General features: G+C 35.2%; 1 protein-coding gene across 1 annotated transcript in view; it reads left to right on the plus strand.

Moving 5' to 3' along the window:
* The window catches only part of LOC134540850 (importin-4-like), a 150,766-nt gene that overhangs the window by 119,019 nt on the left and 13,665 nt on the right, over positions 1-18,082 (plus strand). Inside the window, exons 13-16 of the mRNA XM_063383847.1 lie at positions 1,368-1,561; positions 1,654-1,824; positions 4,626-4,834; positions 10,708-10,840. Of these exons, the coding sequence (XP_063239917.1) occupies positions 1,368-1,561; positions 1,654-1,824; positions 4,626-4,834; positions 10,708-10,840 (707 nt within the window). The remainder of the gene's footprint in view (positions 1-1,367; positions 1,562-1,653; positions 1,825-4,625; positions 4,835-10,707; positions 10,841-18,082) is intronic.

Genomic DNA, 18,082 nt, shown 5'->3' on the forward strand with positions numbered 1-18,082 from the left:
TCCATATTATTGGGAGTTACATCGATTTTTCTATTTTTCAAAAAACCTTCCCCATTTCTACTCCTTTGGTCAGATATTGCCAATTAATATTAAGAAACTCGACCAAGATATTCCACAACTAGATTTTATGTATCAGTTTGGAAGTGATTTGTGAAAAATTTGCAGCTGTTATCGGGTCCATAAAATTTTTAGACACACACACTCACACATACTTACACACATACACTCACACACTTTTGAGTTAACGATGATTTTGGGGTTTGTGGACCATGAAACGAAAAACTAAATTAAAATTTTCGGGAAGTCACACACCATGGTAATAACTTCAATTGGTAGTATTTCTTTGAATTCTACCTAATAATCAACATTAATAACTTTTGAAGTTTATAGAGTAATATTTTCTTGTTACATATCCTATTACTATTTCTGACATTATAGTTTTAAAATCTAATAAATAAATAAAATTACAATATGTATTAATTCTGGAAACTTAGTTTGTGAAACAAATATTTTTAGGGTCGATGTTTCTCCACCATAGATAATATTTTTAATTTCTTGTATATTATTTTTTATTCTTGAAATGTAAAATCTGATTTGAGGGGTATATTCAAGGTACTCTGTGGGATTCCAACTCGAGATTTGAATTATTCAAGAAAATTGAAGATTTGACCCTTTGATTTTATTAAGCAAGAGTTACCCAACCTAAAGCTACTATACTTACTTAATTGTTTAATACTAATACCAGACTTGTGTAAATGCTTATCGCAGTGTACGGTTGTAGCTAGTCAAATTGAATGTCATGGAGTTCAACTGATGTGTATAATACTGTTGTGCTTTCAAAAAGTTTATGTTGATTGTGGTTGAGCCATATGTACATTCGCGATAGCACGCAGTTACCAGTTTGAATCATCCAATAGATTTTTTCCTTAATTTATTTCTGTTAAAATTTTCATTTTCAAATGTTCGAAATTTGTTAGCTATTATTTACAGAAGCAGTTTACCTAAATCCAAGCATTTTATTTCACAGATTTGTATTTAAAGTTTAGTAATAAACTAAAAAGAATTTCCTTGCAAATAAATGCATATTCAAATTAGTTTCTCTCTTCATGTTTGAAATGCACATATCAAAACAACCGCCAGTTATTCCAAACCGTGGGCGTGGTGTACACTGATTGGCCTCAAACTGAATTCTGCGCACAGCCGAGAGAATAGTCAGACAACTTGCTGTGCTCGTGCTGTTTTGCTGTGCGTGTGGTATTTTCCAATGTAGCTACTATCTGTACATTCAACTTGAATGTGTCTCTGCCATTGCAAAAGTAGCCCAGCGTTGGCACGGCATGTGAGGCGGAGCCCTGTCGTGTTCGCAGCCCTGTCGAAAGCGCTGATGCTGGTGGTCCCGAAGTGCGCGGAGCTGATACGCATGGACGAGGAGAGGAGCGTGGTGATGACGGCTCTCGACGTGTACTGCGACCTACTGGCTGAGGTCAAGGCCCCTGTGCTGGAGGGAGAAGGCCACACGGACGCCATCATCAACTGCATCATGGACGTCATGAGCTACAAGGCGAGCACTCCTTGTGATCAGCTATACCCTGTAGGGTAGCGCCAACGCTTAAAAATTTGTTCTTTATTTTATTTCTCTGTAACTATGTGCAGACTGAATGCCAAGACAAGGACGACGGGGAAAGCGATGACCCAGATGCCGAGCAAGACGAGGTGCTGATCGAGTGTGCCGGCAACATTGTCCCCAACCTCGGGAAGGCGATGTCGCCGGACGATTTCGCCATGTACTTCGCCAATTTGTTGCCACTGTTCACTGCGAAATCTGTAAGTCCTGCGATCCCTCAAGGAGTTTCGAAAGATGTTGTGAACTATTGATCGTTATTTTAAGGTTGTATAAGTAGTATATCACTGAACTGTTTAAATGAAAGTACACTAGATATTCTTTAGGCAGGGTTTATAAACTATGCAAGGAACACACCATTGTAACAGTGCAACACACAACCAACGCAAGAAAAACACTGTCGTTTGTGAAGCACACAAGGTCGCAAGACGTCACCAACCTTATAACTTAAAAATGTAAAATATTAGAAAACAAATTTCAATACCGGGCTTCTTTTGATAATTCATATTTATCATGAAAATCAAATATATTGTCTATAATTTGATGGAAAGTTATTTTCTTTCACTGTGAAAAAGTTAAACATGTGAAAACTGATGTATGTATTAAAAAGAGCATCGTGCGCTTCTATGCACAAAAGTCGGCGTATTAAACAGTATTTGGAACATTTCTCTTAAATATAGCCATCAGAAACACAACCCAAAACCATGCATAGTTTATAAACCTATATATTAAAAAAATCCCTGTCGGAACAGCCTACAGCATAGGTAGATTTCGAAGCAGCTATTTCTTCTGGAAATATTTTGATAACTTCTATAAACTCCTTAAACATTTTAAGAACTTACTGTAGCCTACATAACATCCTAGATGTTTGCCAATATTCAAAAAATATTGATTTAACATTTTCTCATATTCCTTGCAGCAAAAAATGTTTTAAATTGTTTAAACTTAATGCATCCAGCATTTCTTTTTATACGAACTAAAGTAGTTATGCTATTATTTTTAATCTTAAAACTTTTTTTCATTCCTTGCACTAATACATAGTCGTATAAATTTTTTTTGACAAAATATTAAGGTAACATTAATATGGTTATTAATAAATCCCAATTACTAATGGTACTAAGAAAGTTTTGATTTTTTTAATCTTAACACCTGTTTTTACGGTAATAGTTCGTTTCATCAAAAATTATTTGAGCCAATTGTTTTAGATCAAGTTTAGGTATTTTAAAATAAATTATAATAGATTTGATAGTATATCTATTAAAAAAAAGTAATAACATGTGTCTTTCTACCCTTATTTACATCCATTGCATTAATGGTTTGTATTATTAACAATTGTTTCCGACAAAAGTTTTAGGTAAAAATTATAAGATTTACAAAATATCCTAACGATTTCGGTGCTGCGCCTACGAAAGGAGTTATATTTTTTTTGTCCTCCAACCCTTGTTTATTCTACCTTTTGCAGTAATGGTTGGTCGTATAAACAATGATTTCAGGAAAAAGTTGTAGATAGTAATTTAAGGTTTTACAATAAAACAGAATGGATTTAACAGTGTTGAAGAATGGCCATAAAAGATGGCGAGGGGAGAGAGGAAGGACCGAGGATCAACAACAGTGGCGTGTTTCTTACACTGTAATAAGCTGAAACATGGACCATAAAGACTTCACTTGTATTCCACTGAGGACATATATGGTGCGAACAATTTCGAGGACGACCTTAACGGCAAAAATGTTGGATTTTTATGACCCAAATTTTAGGTGTGACCCTTACGCAAGGACGACCCTTTTGTGGGTAAATATGGTATTATTGAATGTAAATACAGTTTCCATAGAATATCAAATGAAAATTAATGTTCAATGATATTTGAAACAAGTTTTAATAAGCTTCTTTATGACAATCAGAAATACTTGTGAGTTATCACTGTGCAAAATAAGTCTCTGTGTCATGTTACTTCTGTGACTTGGATCTCAAATGCACAAATCCAACTGAAAAAAAAAAATTGTTTGGTGCCTGATTACAGAGTGTACCACGAAAGTAGGTATAGACATACGTAAGACTATAAACCTCTGCTACAAAAAATCAAGTGTAAAATTGTGGCCACCCTCTTAAATAGTTTAAGATATGTTTACAATAGAGGTAATTATATTCATAGTATTGATACACTAAAATTAAATATCATTATAACTATTAAGTGTTTATAAATGCATAATAACTATTTTTAGGTTATTGGAAAACATTTTTTTATTTGTGAATTTAAAGCATACCTTTAAATTATGTGGGTTGGTTCATTATTTAGAGATTGGCAAATGCTAGGGACAAGATTATTCGGTGGATTGAAATAAAACTGAAATAACATTGTAAAGCATATGACACCGAAATGCAAGTTAATGCACCAGTTAGCACCAGAATTCAACTGCAATCATGAAACCAACTGTGTCAAAGCTTAACTTAGATTACAAAACTGTAATCTTTTATTGTAGTAGATTCAGTGGATATAATTTATTTAGCATGAAGAGGGTTCCCAATTAAATAGAACTTAGTTCCTTTGTTGTTACAACCACGTTCCACCGGAGGACCACGCAAAATAATTGCAAAGATATAATTGCACGAAACTATACAAACCCACAAGTCACAGCAGCTGTCCTATGGTCCAGAACACGAATTGTATGCACGGCATACCTATTGTTCGTGTTCACGTTGAAGTCAACCGCACTGCCTACTCACATTATGAACAAAAAAAAGAACTGAACAATCACAATGGCGCCCGGTAACAGTATCCTTATGGTCAGTGTCGCCAACATCTCAATGGTTAAATTCCCTTCTAAACACCAGTTATACCTAGTTACACAACACACTCTATATAAATGTATATATATACAAAATGTGAAAAATATGTGTAGCAACAGTTTGGTAGATACAAACCTGGTTATTGCAGAGTGACAAGGTTTGACTGTAGCACAGGAGATGACTGGAGACGAGACGGTGACGGGAAGTGCCCTGTTGCAGAAGAAGGTGTGCACCGTCGCCCAGCGGTCCTTCAGCGTGGGCACGCTGTCCGAGTGCCTGCAGCCCCTGGGACCGAGGTCGGGCCAGTTCGTGAACCAGCTGCTGCCCCTGTTCCTGCAGGCGAGCAAGGACGAGAGCGACGAGGTGCGCAACAACGCCATCTTCGGCATCGGGGAGCTGGTGTGCCACGGCCAGGAGGCTCTTCACCCGTATCCTTCCTCTGACGCGCCGGCTGGCCTGCTTGCACTTGCAAAATTATGACTATGAAAAGACATCAAAATGTCAACACTACATTTTATAGAAAATTTTATGAATATTTTAAAATTTTTTCTTGTTCTTATGGCATGTATTAAGTTCAAAATAAGGGCAGTACACAAATTACAAGCACCGTATCCAGAGGTGACGTTTCGGTTAACCCCGTGCACGTATCTCTCTGCTGTATTCCTGTAAAATTATCTCAAAATTCGTGACGGGTCATTTTGGGGGGTGGGGGGGGGGGGAGAGAGAATGCCTGTGTCCAATTCCTTCGCCATTTAAACATGTTTTATTTGCCACTACAGAATAGTTGACAAACTGAAAAAAACACCAGAATGGCAAGAAAATTAAGGATTTTTTTTTTTCACTTTCTTTCTTTCTTTTTTCCATGATCAAGAGAGCCAACACACAAGTAACTGCCAACGTTACGTACCTTTGTTATTTCAAATACACGGTGTTAGCTAGCACTAACGTGTAGTACCAATGTACTAGCACACATATATTTTTTTTGTACACAATCCTATGTGAACAATCTACATCTATGTTGTTAACAGTGATTGTAAACATAAATTTATGTAAATTATAAAGTAAACTGTTAAACATGTTAAACTTCACAGATGGAATGAGTGTTTTAATTGGTAGGGGGGTGGTTTTTTTATTATTATTATTTATTTATTTAGTTTAAGAAAGCAAAAACCACTCTAAAATGTTATACACAGGAAATAACTAGTACTTTGTTCTTATGGGGGAAATGTTGGCACTTAAAAAATATGATGTAAGCAGGAACATTACGGTATTTATCTTACCAGATTGACTGATGATATCGGGTGAAAAAGTTTAGATGGAACAGGGAAAAGTCAGGGAAATCTGCAGAAGGTAGAGAGTGGAAACCCTGGGTAAGTCGCCCATTCAAGTTTAAGTGTGAACGCATCGTGAGAACTGGTTTGATCATGGTTCAACCACATCTTTTGTTTTAAGCACCAAGTGAAAAACATTGGGGACTTCAGGATGAACAGACAAAACTGGTGGATCATAATGACAATTCCGGATCGATGTAGCGCGAGCATCAACTTCAGATATTATTTTCAGTTTTTCTTCAAACGATACCGCCTTCCGTTTATTGGGTCCTCCACTACTTGTAAATGCTATTATGCACTGTTTTTCACAACACTAAAAATTTATTATGCTAAAAAGATCGCAAACTAAAACCCCTTACCGTATTTACTCGTGTATAGCGCGCCCTCGTGTATAGCGCGCACCACGATTTTTGCAACTAATTCCAAAGAATTTTTTTTTCCCCCATAAATAAATTTTACTAACATTTTGTGGTACCTGATTATTTAAATTGATGTGTGGTGATGCGTCAGGAAAATACATAAACTCTGCTGTCTAAACGGAAGATAATGAAGCGCTATATCGTCACAACTGGTACGTGGAAGGAAGGAAGGGAGGGAGGCGTGCCGCGCTACGTTGCTAAGCTGGCGCGGAGAACTTGATGACTCACCGGTGAGGAATGGAGGAAGCGAAGAAGTTGCCGGGTGGGGGGGGGGGGGGGAACTGGTGACAACATTCTCTCTTTCTCTCTCTCTCTTTTTACTAGCTTCTGAGCTGGCTTTCTGTAAAGGGGGGAGGTCTAAAAATAAACAAGAGACCATGATGTGCGAGCTTGCGCGCGCGCGTGTGCGTGTGTGTGTGCGTGTGTGTGTGTGCGTGTGTGTGCGTGTGTGTGTGTGTGTGTGTGTGTGCGTGTGTGTGTGTGCGTGTGTGTGTGAAAGAGAGGCCTTGTTGCTTGTGCGTATGTGTGGGGGCTGGCCAGAAACGTCACCCGGCAGTTAACGACTTCCACTCTTCCCCGCCTCCCCCCCCCCCCAAAATTTTTTTTCCCGTGTATAGCGCGCATCCTTATTTTTTTCCTTTACTTGAGGGGAAAAAAGGGCGCGCTATACACGAGTATATACGGTATTTGTGGGTTATCAATTATTGTTTACTGAGCACAATACAAAGTGCGTCCACTGCTTGCAAAAAATAAAGAAAAAGCAAACAGGTCAATGAATATTGGCTGGTGGTAATCTGTTTTTCTGTGTTTTCATCACGTGGTATAACTCGAATAGGAATAATGGAACAGCCTCTCGCATCTACGAATGTAAGCAGTTGATTGGTCGAAAAATTCACTTGTAACAACGTGCAGCGTGTGGTAAAGGTTTCAACGGTCTTTTGTGTTAATCATTCGTCAGATTTTATACCTCAAATAAGGGAAATGGCATACAGATAATAAAACCTCTCTGTCTAAACAAATGCAAGCAGATGTCAGTTGAAAAATACACTTGTAACTGTGTGCGGCAAAGGTTTCGACTGTCATTGCAGTATAAATTTTTTCGTTATCATTTGTAAATACTTTAATCTTTAAGAATTAACATTGAATAGAGTTTAAAAGTTTAAAGACAAACATTATTTTTTCCCACAAACGCTGAACGTTATATGCGGGAACCATCTATTAATGCAAACATTATGAATGGTAAAAATTAACATTGACATATATGGAAGTGATCATGGGAATAATTTTGTGAACTTAATAAGCAAGAAAACTTATTAAGCTAGATTTACTCTATTTGTCTACGGAGCGAGTATCTGTTCTATAATTGGTTGGTAAATGCCTAGCAAAACAAACTGCAGCTGTATAAAAGCTAATGCTATAAGTAGAGATGTACGAACCTGCAAATTTTTAAGTCGAGTCGAGTCGAGTCGAATTTTACAATAATTAGTTTGAGTCGAGTTTGTATATCATAAATTCAAGTCGAGTCGATTTGAGTCTGAATTTTTATTTGAATTTTTATTTGAATCTTTGACACTTAAGTCGAGCTTGAATATTTGCACTTTACTGCTAAGAGTCCTTAGATGGTTGTCTTGTTATATCATGGCCCACTTAATCAAATATATTAAAAATGCAAGTATTAATACAAATAATTCATTTAGAATAAATTCTTAACTGATATAATACAATTCAATAATTGGTGTATAGAGCATAGAATAAAAGTATTTTCGGAATTTTTAAATTTTATTTAACAAATATTGCCCAACTGTGAAAATGAAAAAATTTGATATCTCCTAAAGTATTTGTAATTTCTTATATCCACCGGCTTTAATGAAAAGAGGAATTTAAAGAGCATATAATAAAAGTATTATCAGATTTTTAACATTTTTTTTTCGCAAATACCGCTCAACTACATATTTACCTTATTTTGGATTGAACGAGTTAGCTGCGGCCTGCAGTATTCACGAGTCAATAAAAAACAATGAATATAATTTAGGCTTGTTGGCGCGAAGGTTAGGGTAAGTTTCACACAATCATTAGAACATTTTTGAAAACTTTCACTTATGGGAAGTGTAAGGCCGTGCTACAATTGGCGCAACATTACAATAAACGTTCCCATAACAAATATAATACATTTAAAGATTATTGCTACAACACTAACGCCGTTACGTTGCCAGCCAATCGCAAGCTGGCACTTCCAACCAATCCATGATTTTGTATTTGTATTAAATAGTTACACTTTATAAAATACTTTATACTTCATAATTAATTTTAACTTGCCACTTGACTTGGATAGCAAACAATTATTCAAAACAATCTCGCCGAACGTAATATGTAAACAAACACGGAAAAAAAAATTCATGTTCGCCAACCTACACATCCTAAAATTAGTGGAGCAAAGTTTTTTTAAATGCCATTTCGTGATTGGTGGCGTATCAGTCGCAAACATGCGCACAAATATAACGCTACCGTTAATTTATTATTGAAACGTTGTGCCGATTGTAGCACGGATTTACTAAAAAAAAAAAGTAATATTTCTGCCGATATTATTATTATAAAATTAAATTCGTGTTTTGTTTATTAAAAATGTGTTCGTCTTCTTTGCTATGTGGTCACACCTGTTAAGTTGGCAATATGTAAAACTAAAATATAAATAATATGGCCGATTGTCGTCATTGTTTGTAAGTAGGTACGTGTTTCGGTCTTACGTACGTAATTTTTAGTGTCGGCCGAAGTCACGTAAGGAGATATTAAGAATTTATTCTAATTCAATTTTATTATATATTATCATCGAGTTTTACCCGAATTCCCTTTCGAGTTTCGCCCCGTCTAGTAAAATAAACTCGAATGCCGAGCCGAGCCGAGCTGATGCTACTCGCTCGACACGACTCAAATTTTCGAGTCTCGGCCCATCACTAGCTATAAGTTTGTTTAATACCTATAAGTGAACTTTGTAACACTTCTCACCACTGGCTAGTTCAACATTGGTCTAGAGTGCACTTACATGAACACTTAAAGAAATTTGTTGGGTGCTGAAATAATATTTAAAGTCTGTAAAAGGATGTTACTGTGAATTATTAATTACAGAAATGACGTATCTTGGGCACAAACTGATTTTTACTGTTTTTATTCATCCTTCACGAAAATTCACAAGTTACAATGACCACCAACCATCTTCTGACCACAAAAACAAATAATATGTCGAAATTACAAACGTAAAGTACGTATGCGCTGACTCAAACAAATACAGTTTTACTGTTCAAGGTTACCAATCTTCAAAATCATATACTGTTTGCTCATAAATCCTGTGGTTGCTTAAAACTCACTCTACACTGTACACTGTACAAGCACAGTGTTGAAGTTAATGAAGTTACTCATTGTTTTGAGCTATTACCAATGACTGTGGTCTAACTAATTTTTATTAAATGTCCAAAAATGTTTATTATTATTATTATTAGGTTTGCAAACTGTTGCATCAGCCATCTCTCATACCAAGTAAAACAAAACAAAATGCAAAAGAAAATTAAGTGAACTAACACAAAAATGTAACTACATAAATAAACAAGCAAATAAAAACAACTAAGTGACTTACACAAATCTCTCTCAAAAGAATAAACTGCTGGTATTTAAATCATACCAAAAAGCCTAACCATGTTTTGTTTATGATTTCAAAAAACTAGTAAACCTTCAGTAAAGTCATTTAGTAAGTGGAGAGGGTAAGTAACCTGGATTGTTGCTAGGAATAATTATAGAAATGTCATCATGAAGTCAGTAATGTTAAACAGAGAAGTTAAACATGTCATCAAGGAATTGTCAAGCTTCATTGTAACGAAAAACTGACTTCCTTTAGTTGTCTGTCTTTTATTGTGCTTTTAGGTCCTCTGCCTTTGTATGTTATAAATAGGGTCGATATTATGTGGTTTTATTTTTAAGCTTATTTCATTTTTAAAATAGGATATGTCAATAGTATAGTATTTATTATTTTTCAGTTCTCTTGATTCATAAATATGACAAATTATTAAACAAATATAACACTTTATTTCGGCTATTATATATTGTACTTTTACAGTATAATAATTTTTAATAAGCATGTTTTACTTCTTGGAACAATAAAAATAATTTGCAAGTATTTGTGTGTTTGAAAAATGTACCAATGCCATAATGTAAAAATGAATTACTAATAACTATTGCAAGAATTACCTAAAACCTAAATATATTAGAGTAATTGAATTTATTAAATTTTAAATATTTTTATTGTGTGATTTGAGTATAATTTTATTAATATTGCTGATTAATTTTATGATTTGAGTAGTATTTTGATGTTAAATGGTTTATAATTTTACATTTCTGTGTTACATGGTGTATTGACGTGCTGTTAGGTGTTATTTCAGTTTTTTTGCACTTCACCACATAATATTGGCCACGTCAATATTTGTTCTTGCGTCAGAACTAAAAAAAATTATCGTTTTCACCTTGTACTCTTGTGCAATTGTTTTCCTGAGTCGACTCTCTCAGTCACTTCCCAGAAATTCTGCAAGCACTCTCTTCGGCGGCTGCGACAGAGACCCACCCGGGAGCTCTCGACAACATCTGTGGAGCGCTGTCCAGGATGGTCATCTCCAACGTGAACGGAATACCGATGGAGCAGGTATGGAGTGTGGCCTGCACTCGGGTGTTTTATACAACTTCTTGGATGTATGCCATTGCAGAATCGCACTGTTTGTCATGGGAAAAATTCATAAATGAAAAAATAAGAAATGAAATTTATGAAAACAGAACAGAAAACAAGCCTGAATCATCTGATGTTAAAACAAATAAACCCAACGGTGTACGTAAACCAGTATTATGGACAACACAAGGATGACAGCACAGACTAACACATTCAAACTTAAATTTTAGACAGCACAAGATTTCCGTGGAAGGAATTTAGTAATGGAAAAAAATGAATACCGCACAGACGAACACTGTGGGCTCACGACAATGAGACAATGCTGCATATACTGCAATGACATACGTCAAATAAATTGTATTAAATCAAAATTCCCCATTGCAATAACCATTTAAAGATTGAACTCGGTCTTTCTTTCTTATCGAGCCGGTGTACTTTGTGTGTGCCAGTATTTCCAGTACTGCTCTGTTAGTGTGGTATGTGTGTAGTAAAGTGTTGAAAAAATGTACCACTTGACCTATTAATACGAACAATTGTACCCTTTTAATAAGTTTTTCCTGTTTGTGGTCAAATTTCTAAGTACATTGAAAAACATCTGAACAGGGATTTACATTTAGTAAATAGTTATATCATTTTTATTTCCGTTTACAGTGTGTAAAATGACTTCTTTATTGCGATATTTTTTAAAATTATATTTATTTATGTACAGTTCCATGACCAGTCAAGATAAAAAGATGAAAATTCTAAATTGTAATGAAAAAGTTGTAACTGGCTGATGTATTGTTACTAGTTTTCAATAAATAAATAAAATTCAGTTAAAACATTACTATCCAGGCTACCTGTTGTAAAGCAATATATAGTAGATTACTGTTTAGAAGTTTTCCAAGGTGCTTAGAAATTTAAATGCATTATCAGGGAAATTTTATTTAAAGGGTAAAATTGGATGTATCTTTAGGTCCAGAGCAGAATTTTTTAAACTTACTTGCAGGAAAATTTTCTTAATTGAGATTATTTGAAGAATATTTTTGCTTTTTATTGTGTGTAACTGCATAGACCAATTTTAATTTTGGATCAACATAGATTAACTATTCCTCATATGGGTACCTGTACCAACTAAACCATTAATCTAATCTTCCATTGTTTTAACCGCTGTATCCACTGCAATGTAAGACACCCTCTAAATAATTCAACTTTCATTCTGACCATACCCTGGAATACAAGGCAGCATTCACGTGTTACAAGGTCTCCCTGAAGACAAGACCTCAGTCACAAGACATCCTTTTGGGTAAGGTCTTTGCACTTACGGTTCTATCTCGCTTGCTGACTTGATTAATTAATTAATTTTCTTGTCACTAACAATATAGGTGAATGTCCTGTTCCAGGTCATTATTTTATATTCACATTCCACACGGTTAAACCTGCCAACCACACACACACACACACACACACACACTTTCTCTCTCTCTCTCTCTCTCTCTCTCTATATATATATATATATATATATATATATATATATATATATATATATATATATATATATATATATATATATATACAGGGCTCGATTTTAGCGCCTGTCCGCCTGCCCGGGACAGGCAAAATCTCGTCCGGGCAGGCAAAATAAAAAAGGCAACTGTCCGGTGGACAGGTGCAACTTGTGACGCCGAGGTTATTCGCACGCACTAATGCAGCAGAGGTGATTAATAACATTTATGCGACCGCGACCGCAAATAAAACGTCTTTGACAGTATCTATAAATAAACAATAATGGCTGCTCTTTTGTGACGGATGACTCTGGCTATTGTATACCGCGGGATAAAAAAGTGCTGAAATCTTCTGAATCATAATTCTTAAAATCTTACGTTCACGTCATGATTCACGTAACATAGTCGTATTCGTATGCTACAGATGCAAAACGTCTCACACCGATGATGTTTGTTTTTGTTGCCATGTTTTAATATTAATTTTGTTGCAGTGCAGCCAACAATTACGTAATTTACCGTTGTATACTTTCAAAATATATATTTTTAAATTTATTGTCTTTATAAATCGCGACTTTACTAATTCCTTGCTCTACTTTAACATAGTTTGTTAACAGAAAAGTGTTTTCGCGTGGTTAACATTTCACGGCGTACTCCAGATGCAGCTGACAGTGGCCGCAGTGACTGCGACTACTTGAAAATTCGCCTGTCAACTGTTGCATCAAAAAATAAACATTACTTGTTTACAGAGGACACAGTAATCTTTTACAGTTTATCTTGTCACGGCGATTGTTTAAGTATTTAATTAACTGCGTTACACAATGTGGAAATTCATTACTGGTGCTTCAAATCCACCAGAAAAGAAAAGAAAAACGAACGAGGACAAGTCAGAATATTATGTTAAATATGACAAAATCGCCCGGTCCCGTACCTTTTTATCGTCTTGGTGTTCCGAGTTTCTTTGACTTCGTTACGACACAGAAACAAAACAAATGTTTTGCAAAGCCTGCGAAACGCATTCAAAATCATCTGGATCAGTTTTTGTTACGGGCTGCTCAAGTTTTCGCAAGGAAAACCTAACGTCGCATGCTACAAGCAGTGCCCACAACAAGTCTCAAGATATGGAAGATGCAATACTGACAAAACCTGGACAATCCAAAGCAGAGATGACCTTACAAAGTATTCAAAAGGATGTTTTCACTAAACTGAAAATACTGTTTCGTACGTCTCATGCCCTGGCTAAACATGGGCGACCTTTCACAGACAGTTTGGCAGTGTATACTTGACACAAAGAAAGGCCTGGATGTTGGTAATACTTACCGCACTGACAAGAAGTGCAAAGAATTTCTGTGTTCCATTGCAGGAATAGAACGCCAGGAATTGGAAAATAACTTAAGAAGTGCACCATATATTTCAGTAATGTGTGATGAGTCTACAGACAGTGCTGTACAAGAACAGGTCATTGTTTATGTAAGGTTTGCTGTTAAAGGGGTAATACATTGTAAGTTTGTAGGTGTTAAACATGTAGAAAGGCCTAATGCAGCCCTGATTTATGACTGCATATTGTGTGTTTTAAATGAGTATTGTGGGTCCACCATTTCAGATTTAAAGCTGCATTTGGTAGGCTTTGCAAGTGATGGTGCAGCAGTGATGCGAGGATTGCATAATGGAGTTAGTACCAAATTGAAGCAATCAATTCAGCCCAATTTGGTTGCTATACATTGTCTAGCACACCGTCTTCAACTCGCATTGAAGGCTGCACTTTCTGAAACACCATTGAATCTCAAAGTGGAAAATTTCTTGAAGAAATTATATGCATTCTTCCACCACAGTCCAGTGCACCGAGCGATCTTGAAAAAATAATATTGTGAAACTCTGAGAATCAAGTTCTGCGTACCTACCAGAGTTGGAGGCACTCGTTGGGTTTCTTTTCACAACTTTTGCAACATCCTTATTTGACTGTAGCAGAAACACAAAAGTCACTGTGTGATACTAATACCATGTTGCAGAAGCTCTGTGACAAAGATGGCTTTCATCTCCGTGCATGCAACAAATTAATTGAAGATGAAGCTAAGCAGTTGAAAGGAGCTCCTTTGCAGACACCCAAGAAAACAGCTGTTATAAATGCAGTTGTTGAAAATTTAGAATCTCGCCTTAGAGATAAGAAAACTTGACTCTGTAAATTACTGACTGCTACAAATTTGTGTAGTTTTAAAACGTGGCCTACAAGCATTCAGCCAGAGTTCGGTGACACTTGCATCGTTAGGTTGATGCACTTTTTTTCTCCCTCCCTTGTGAATAATGCAGTAAAGTGTGAAATGATTGAGTTGGAATGGACAAGTCTAAAGACCACAGTTTACCAGCTGTATAATCCAGTAACCAAAGCAAATTGGAGTGATATCAATCTCAAATACCACACTGAGTATGAAAATGTAGTCTCTCTCATTGATCTTGTGCTATCCCTGCCAGCTCACACTGCAGATTGTGAACGAGGGTTCTCGCTCATGAAGTCTATAAAGACAGACTGGCGAAACTGTCTAAATGATGATACACTGTCTGCCCTCATGCGTGTTCAAATACAGTCACCTTCTGAAAGTGAGTTTGATCCAGCACCAGCAATAAATCTCTGGTATCATAATGTTCAGAGAAAACGTAGACCCTTTCAGCCTCCTTATCGAAGATGTTCAAGACAGAATCAGCCAAGAAATTCGTGCAGTGACTCAGACAGTGACTCGTCTGAAAATGATGATTAAATAAGGATGTTAAGTGTGTGATAAAAATAGGTGCAAAATATAGCAAAAATCCTTTTTTCTCACTTTTTCAGCGACTTTGAAATTTTTTTATTTGGGTAAAACAGCGGACAGGCAAATTGGATGGCGGACAGGCAAATTTTCGATTACACCTGTCCGTTGGGCAGGTTAAAATATTCCTTAAAATCTAGCTGTGTGTGTGTGTGTGTGTATTAGTACAGTGTTTCCTGTTTTCTTTAGGATAACATTTCACTGGTAAAATTTCCTAATGATGTATTGAAGAAGACAAGAAGACATCTGAATTACGGACCCAATGTAATATTAGAAACTATTTTTCAAACACTTAACTCATACATAGGGACCCTTTTATTTCGCGAATGGTTTATTCACGAAATTTTTATACAAGCATATAGGGTCAACATACCAATAATTTATGTTATTTTTATTGTGTTACAAACCGTTTATGCCTCGCGAAATTCCGCGAAATTCCACGAAATTTGCCATTTTTCTCGTTTTGCGCGAAATGGGGCTAAATTCCTCTATTTCACGAAATTTCGCACGAAATAGTCCATTTAAAATCACTATTTTTAAGATTTGCGCAAGAATATGTTTACAAGTCAAAGATAAAACTCCACACTACACGAAAATATTTTACAGAACGACGCCTAGGCAAATCATTTTTTCACTTTATAATTTGATAATATAAGTAACTTCATATTTTAACGCCCTCGGGTTCAAGAAAAGGGTTTATTACGTTTATTAACCTAACAATAACACAACTGTTTTGTTTTCATTTGTTGGCCAACGGGTTTCCTTACGGCCATAACAAGCCATAGAAAAGAAAGTACATAAACACTTTATCATGGCGACGCCATGTTGAAAATTTTTAATTTTTCGCTGTGAATCTTTACTTTTTTCTTTCAAACCCCATTTATACGGAAAAAAGTTTTAATTTTCTAGAACATTCACAATATATCTGAAGTCAATACCGAATTACGTTAATTTACAAAAAGAACAATAATTTTACCAACATGGCGTCCTTCCATACAAAATGACATCCTTGATGTATTGTGAACAAAACTCACACACTTTATCTCGTCTTCTCTGAGACGTTCGGAGAAACAGATTTATCTTTGGCTCAGAAACTCCGGGTTTGCTTGTTTTGATGTTGCTTATTGTTGAATACACACTTTTTATATATTTTTTTAGATTGAAAAGTGGATTTAAGTGTTACTCTTGAATTTATATATTCATACATTTATCTGAAACAGTAATTTATCTAGTACTTTTCCCTCGAATGAAGCATGTAATTTAAACAACATTTATACAATTGCAATTCGCCATATATAAACGTTTTACAAGCGTTTAAATAATGCCGAAAATTGTATCAATTTGCAACTGACGGATTTGATGCAAAGAAAAATATATTGATGTGCAAATTTTGCAACTTCCCAACAAGGGTTTATATTAATATTACAATTTTAAATGTGTAAATGTTCAAGTGTTTATAATAGCAAGATGTTTTCAATATTATCTCATTATGAAAGTTAAAATTTAACAGTTAAGTTATTTTCACTTTTCCTGTATTCTCTCCCCCCCCCCCCCCCCCCCCCCCCCTACATAAATGTACTACGTGTTAAGTGAAACAAATTTTATTTACCGCTTTATTAAAAATTTTGACTTTTTACACCGCTTCTACTGGTTTTTTTACACCGCTCTTACCAGGTTTTTTTACACCGCTTTCACTAGTTTTTTTGCACCGCTATTGGTAGTTTTTATTTACCATTTTTCAGGGTCCCTACTCATACATCTGTATTTTTTTTCTACAGAGCAATTTATTAAAACTCGTTTTAAATATCATTACACTGAAAATAAATTTTTCTTTGTTATTTCTGTTATATATATATTGTTGTTATTTCTGTTAAATATATATTGAAATTTAATAACTCGCCATAATCACTTATCCATCATGGTTGTGTTCGAGAAACTACCGGTGTAAAAGACATTTTATTGTGCTTTTTTTTTTATTTAGTTTTTTTTTCTGTTAATTTATCACAAGAGTTTTCTTGCATTTTATTTTTGTCTCAAATCTGCCAAACATATGCTTACCAAACGTTATCTCATGTTAGTAAAAGGTCAAGCAAGTGTTCATAATCATGATCATTGTGTGGCTTTAGGATACAGCTCAACAATAACATTTAGTAAATATCCGGAGAGAAAATCCGTCACCTAATAACAAATGCAAATAATAAATTTACAGGAAAATTCCTAGATAAATATTAATGACAATAAATTAATTGGGTGTGGTCATAGTGTTTGCTGGTAAGAAAATCTTTCTCTGGTGGCAAGAAAGAATGGCACAAAGAACATGACCAACGTTTCTGTCCATTTTTTTGTCTTTGAACATTTTGGCGAGCTCCTGTCATTGCTATCATTAGAGGCAATATTATAAAGTGATTCCTCCCCCCCCCCCCCCGACTCTCTCCCCTTCTTTATTTAATACGTAAAGAAAGTTTAAAAGAAACATGGGCTTTCAAAATTAGATATTGATTTTTTATTCCTAATAATAAAATGATGATGATATAGTGACTAAAAGTAAATTTAAATTTGAAAATATCAAAATATGGTTTCACCGGGAAGAAATTTAAACCAAACAACAAACAAATATTTTCTTTCCACTGCTAATAATTTGTGTTGTTTGGTAGTTCCAATAACATTGTTACTTTTTTTAATACATAAAATTATATATGCCTAAGTTCGAGTAATTTTATTTATTAATGCACAATACTATTGACATGTTCAGCAGTCATAAAAAGAAAGCAAGGAACTAGTCAAAATATAAAAGAATAAGATCTTGGCTCTATGCAGTTATGTAATGTAGGGTGAAACTAGATCCATGCAGATCCATACTGGTTTCTGAACGTGAAGATCATAGAATAGCGATTTTTTTTTTAAGCAAGGGTGCACCAAACTGTATACTGAAATTAGTG

Source organism: Bacillus rossius, chromosome 17 (genome assembly GCF_032445375.1).
Source record: "Bacillus rossius redtenbacheri isolate Brsri chromosome 17, Brsri_v3, whole genome shotgun sequence".
NCBI classification, from domain to species: Eukaryota; Metazoa; Arthropoda; class Insecta; order Phasmatodea; family Bacillidae; genus Bacillus; species Bacillus rossius.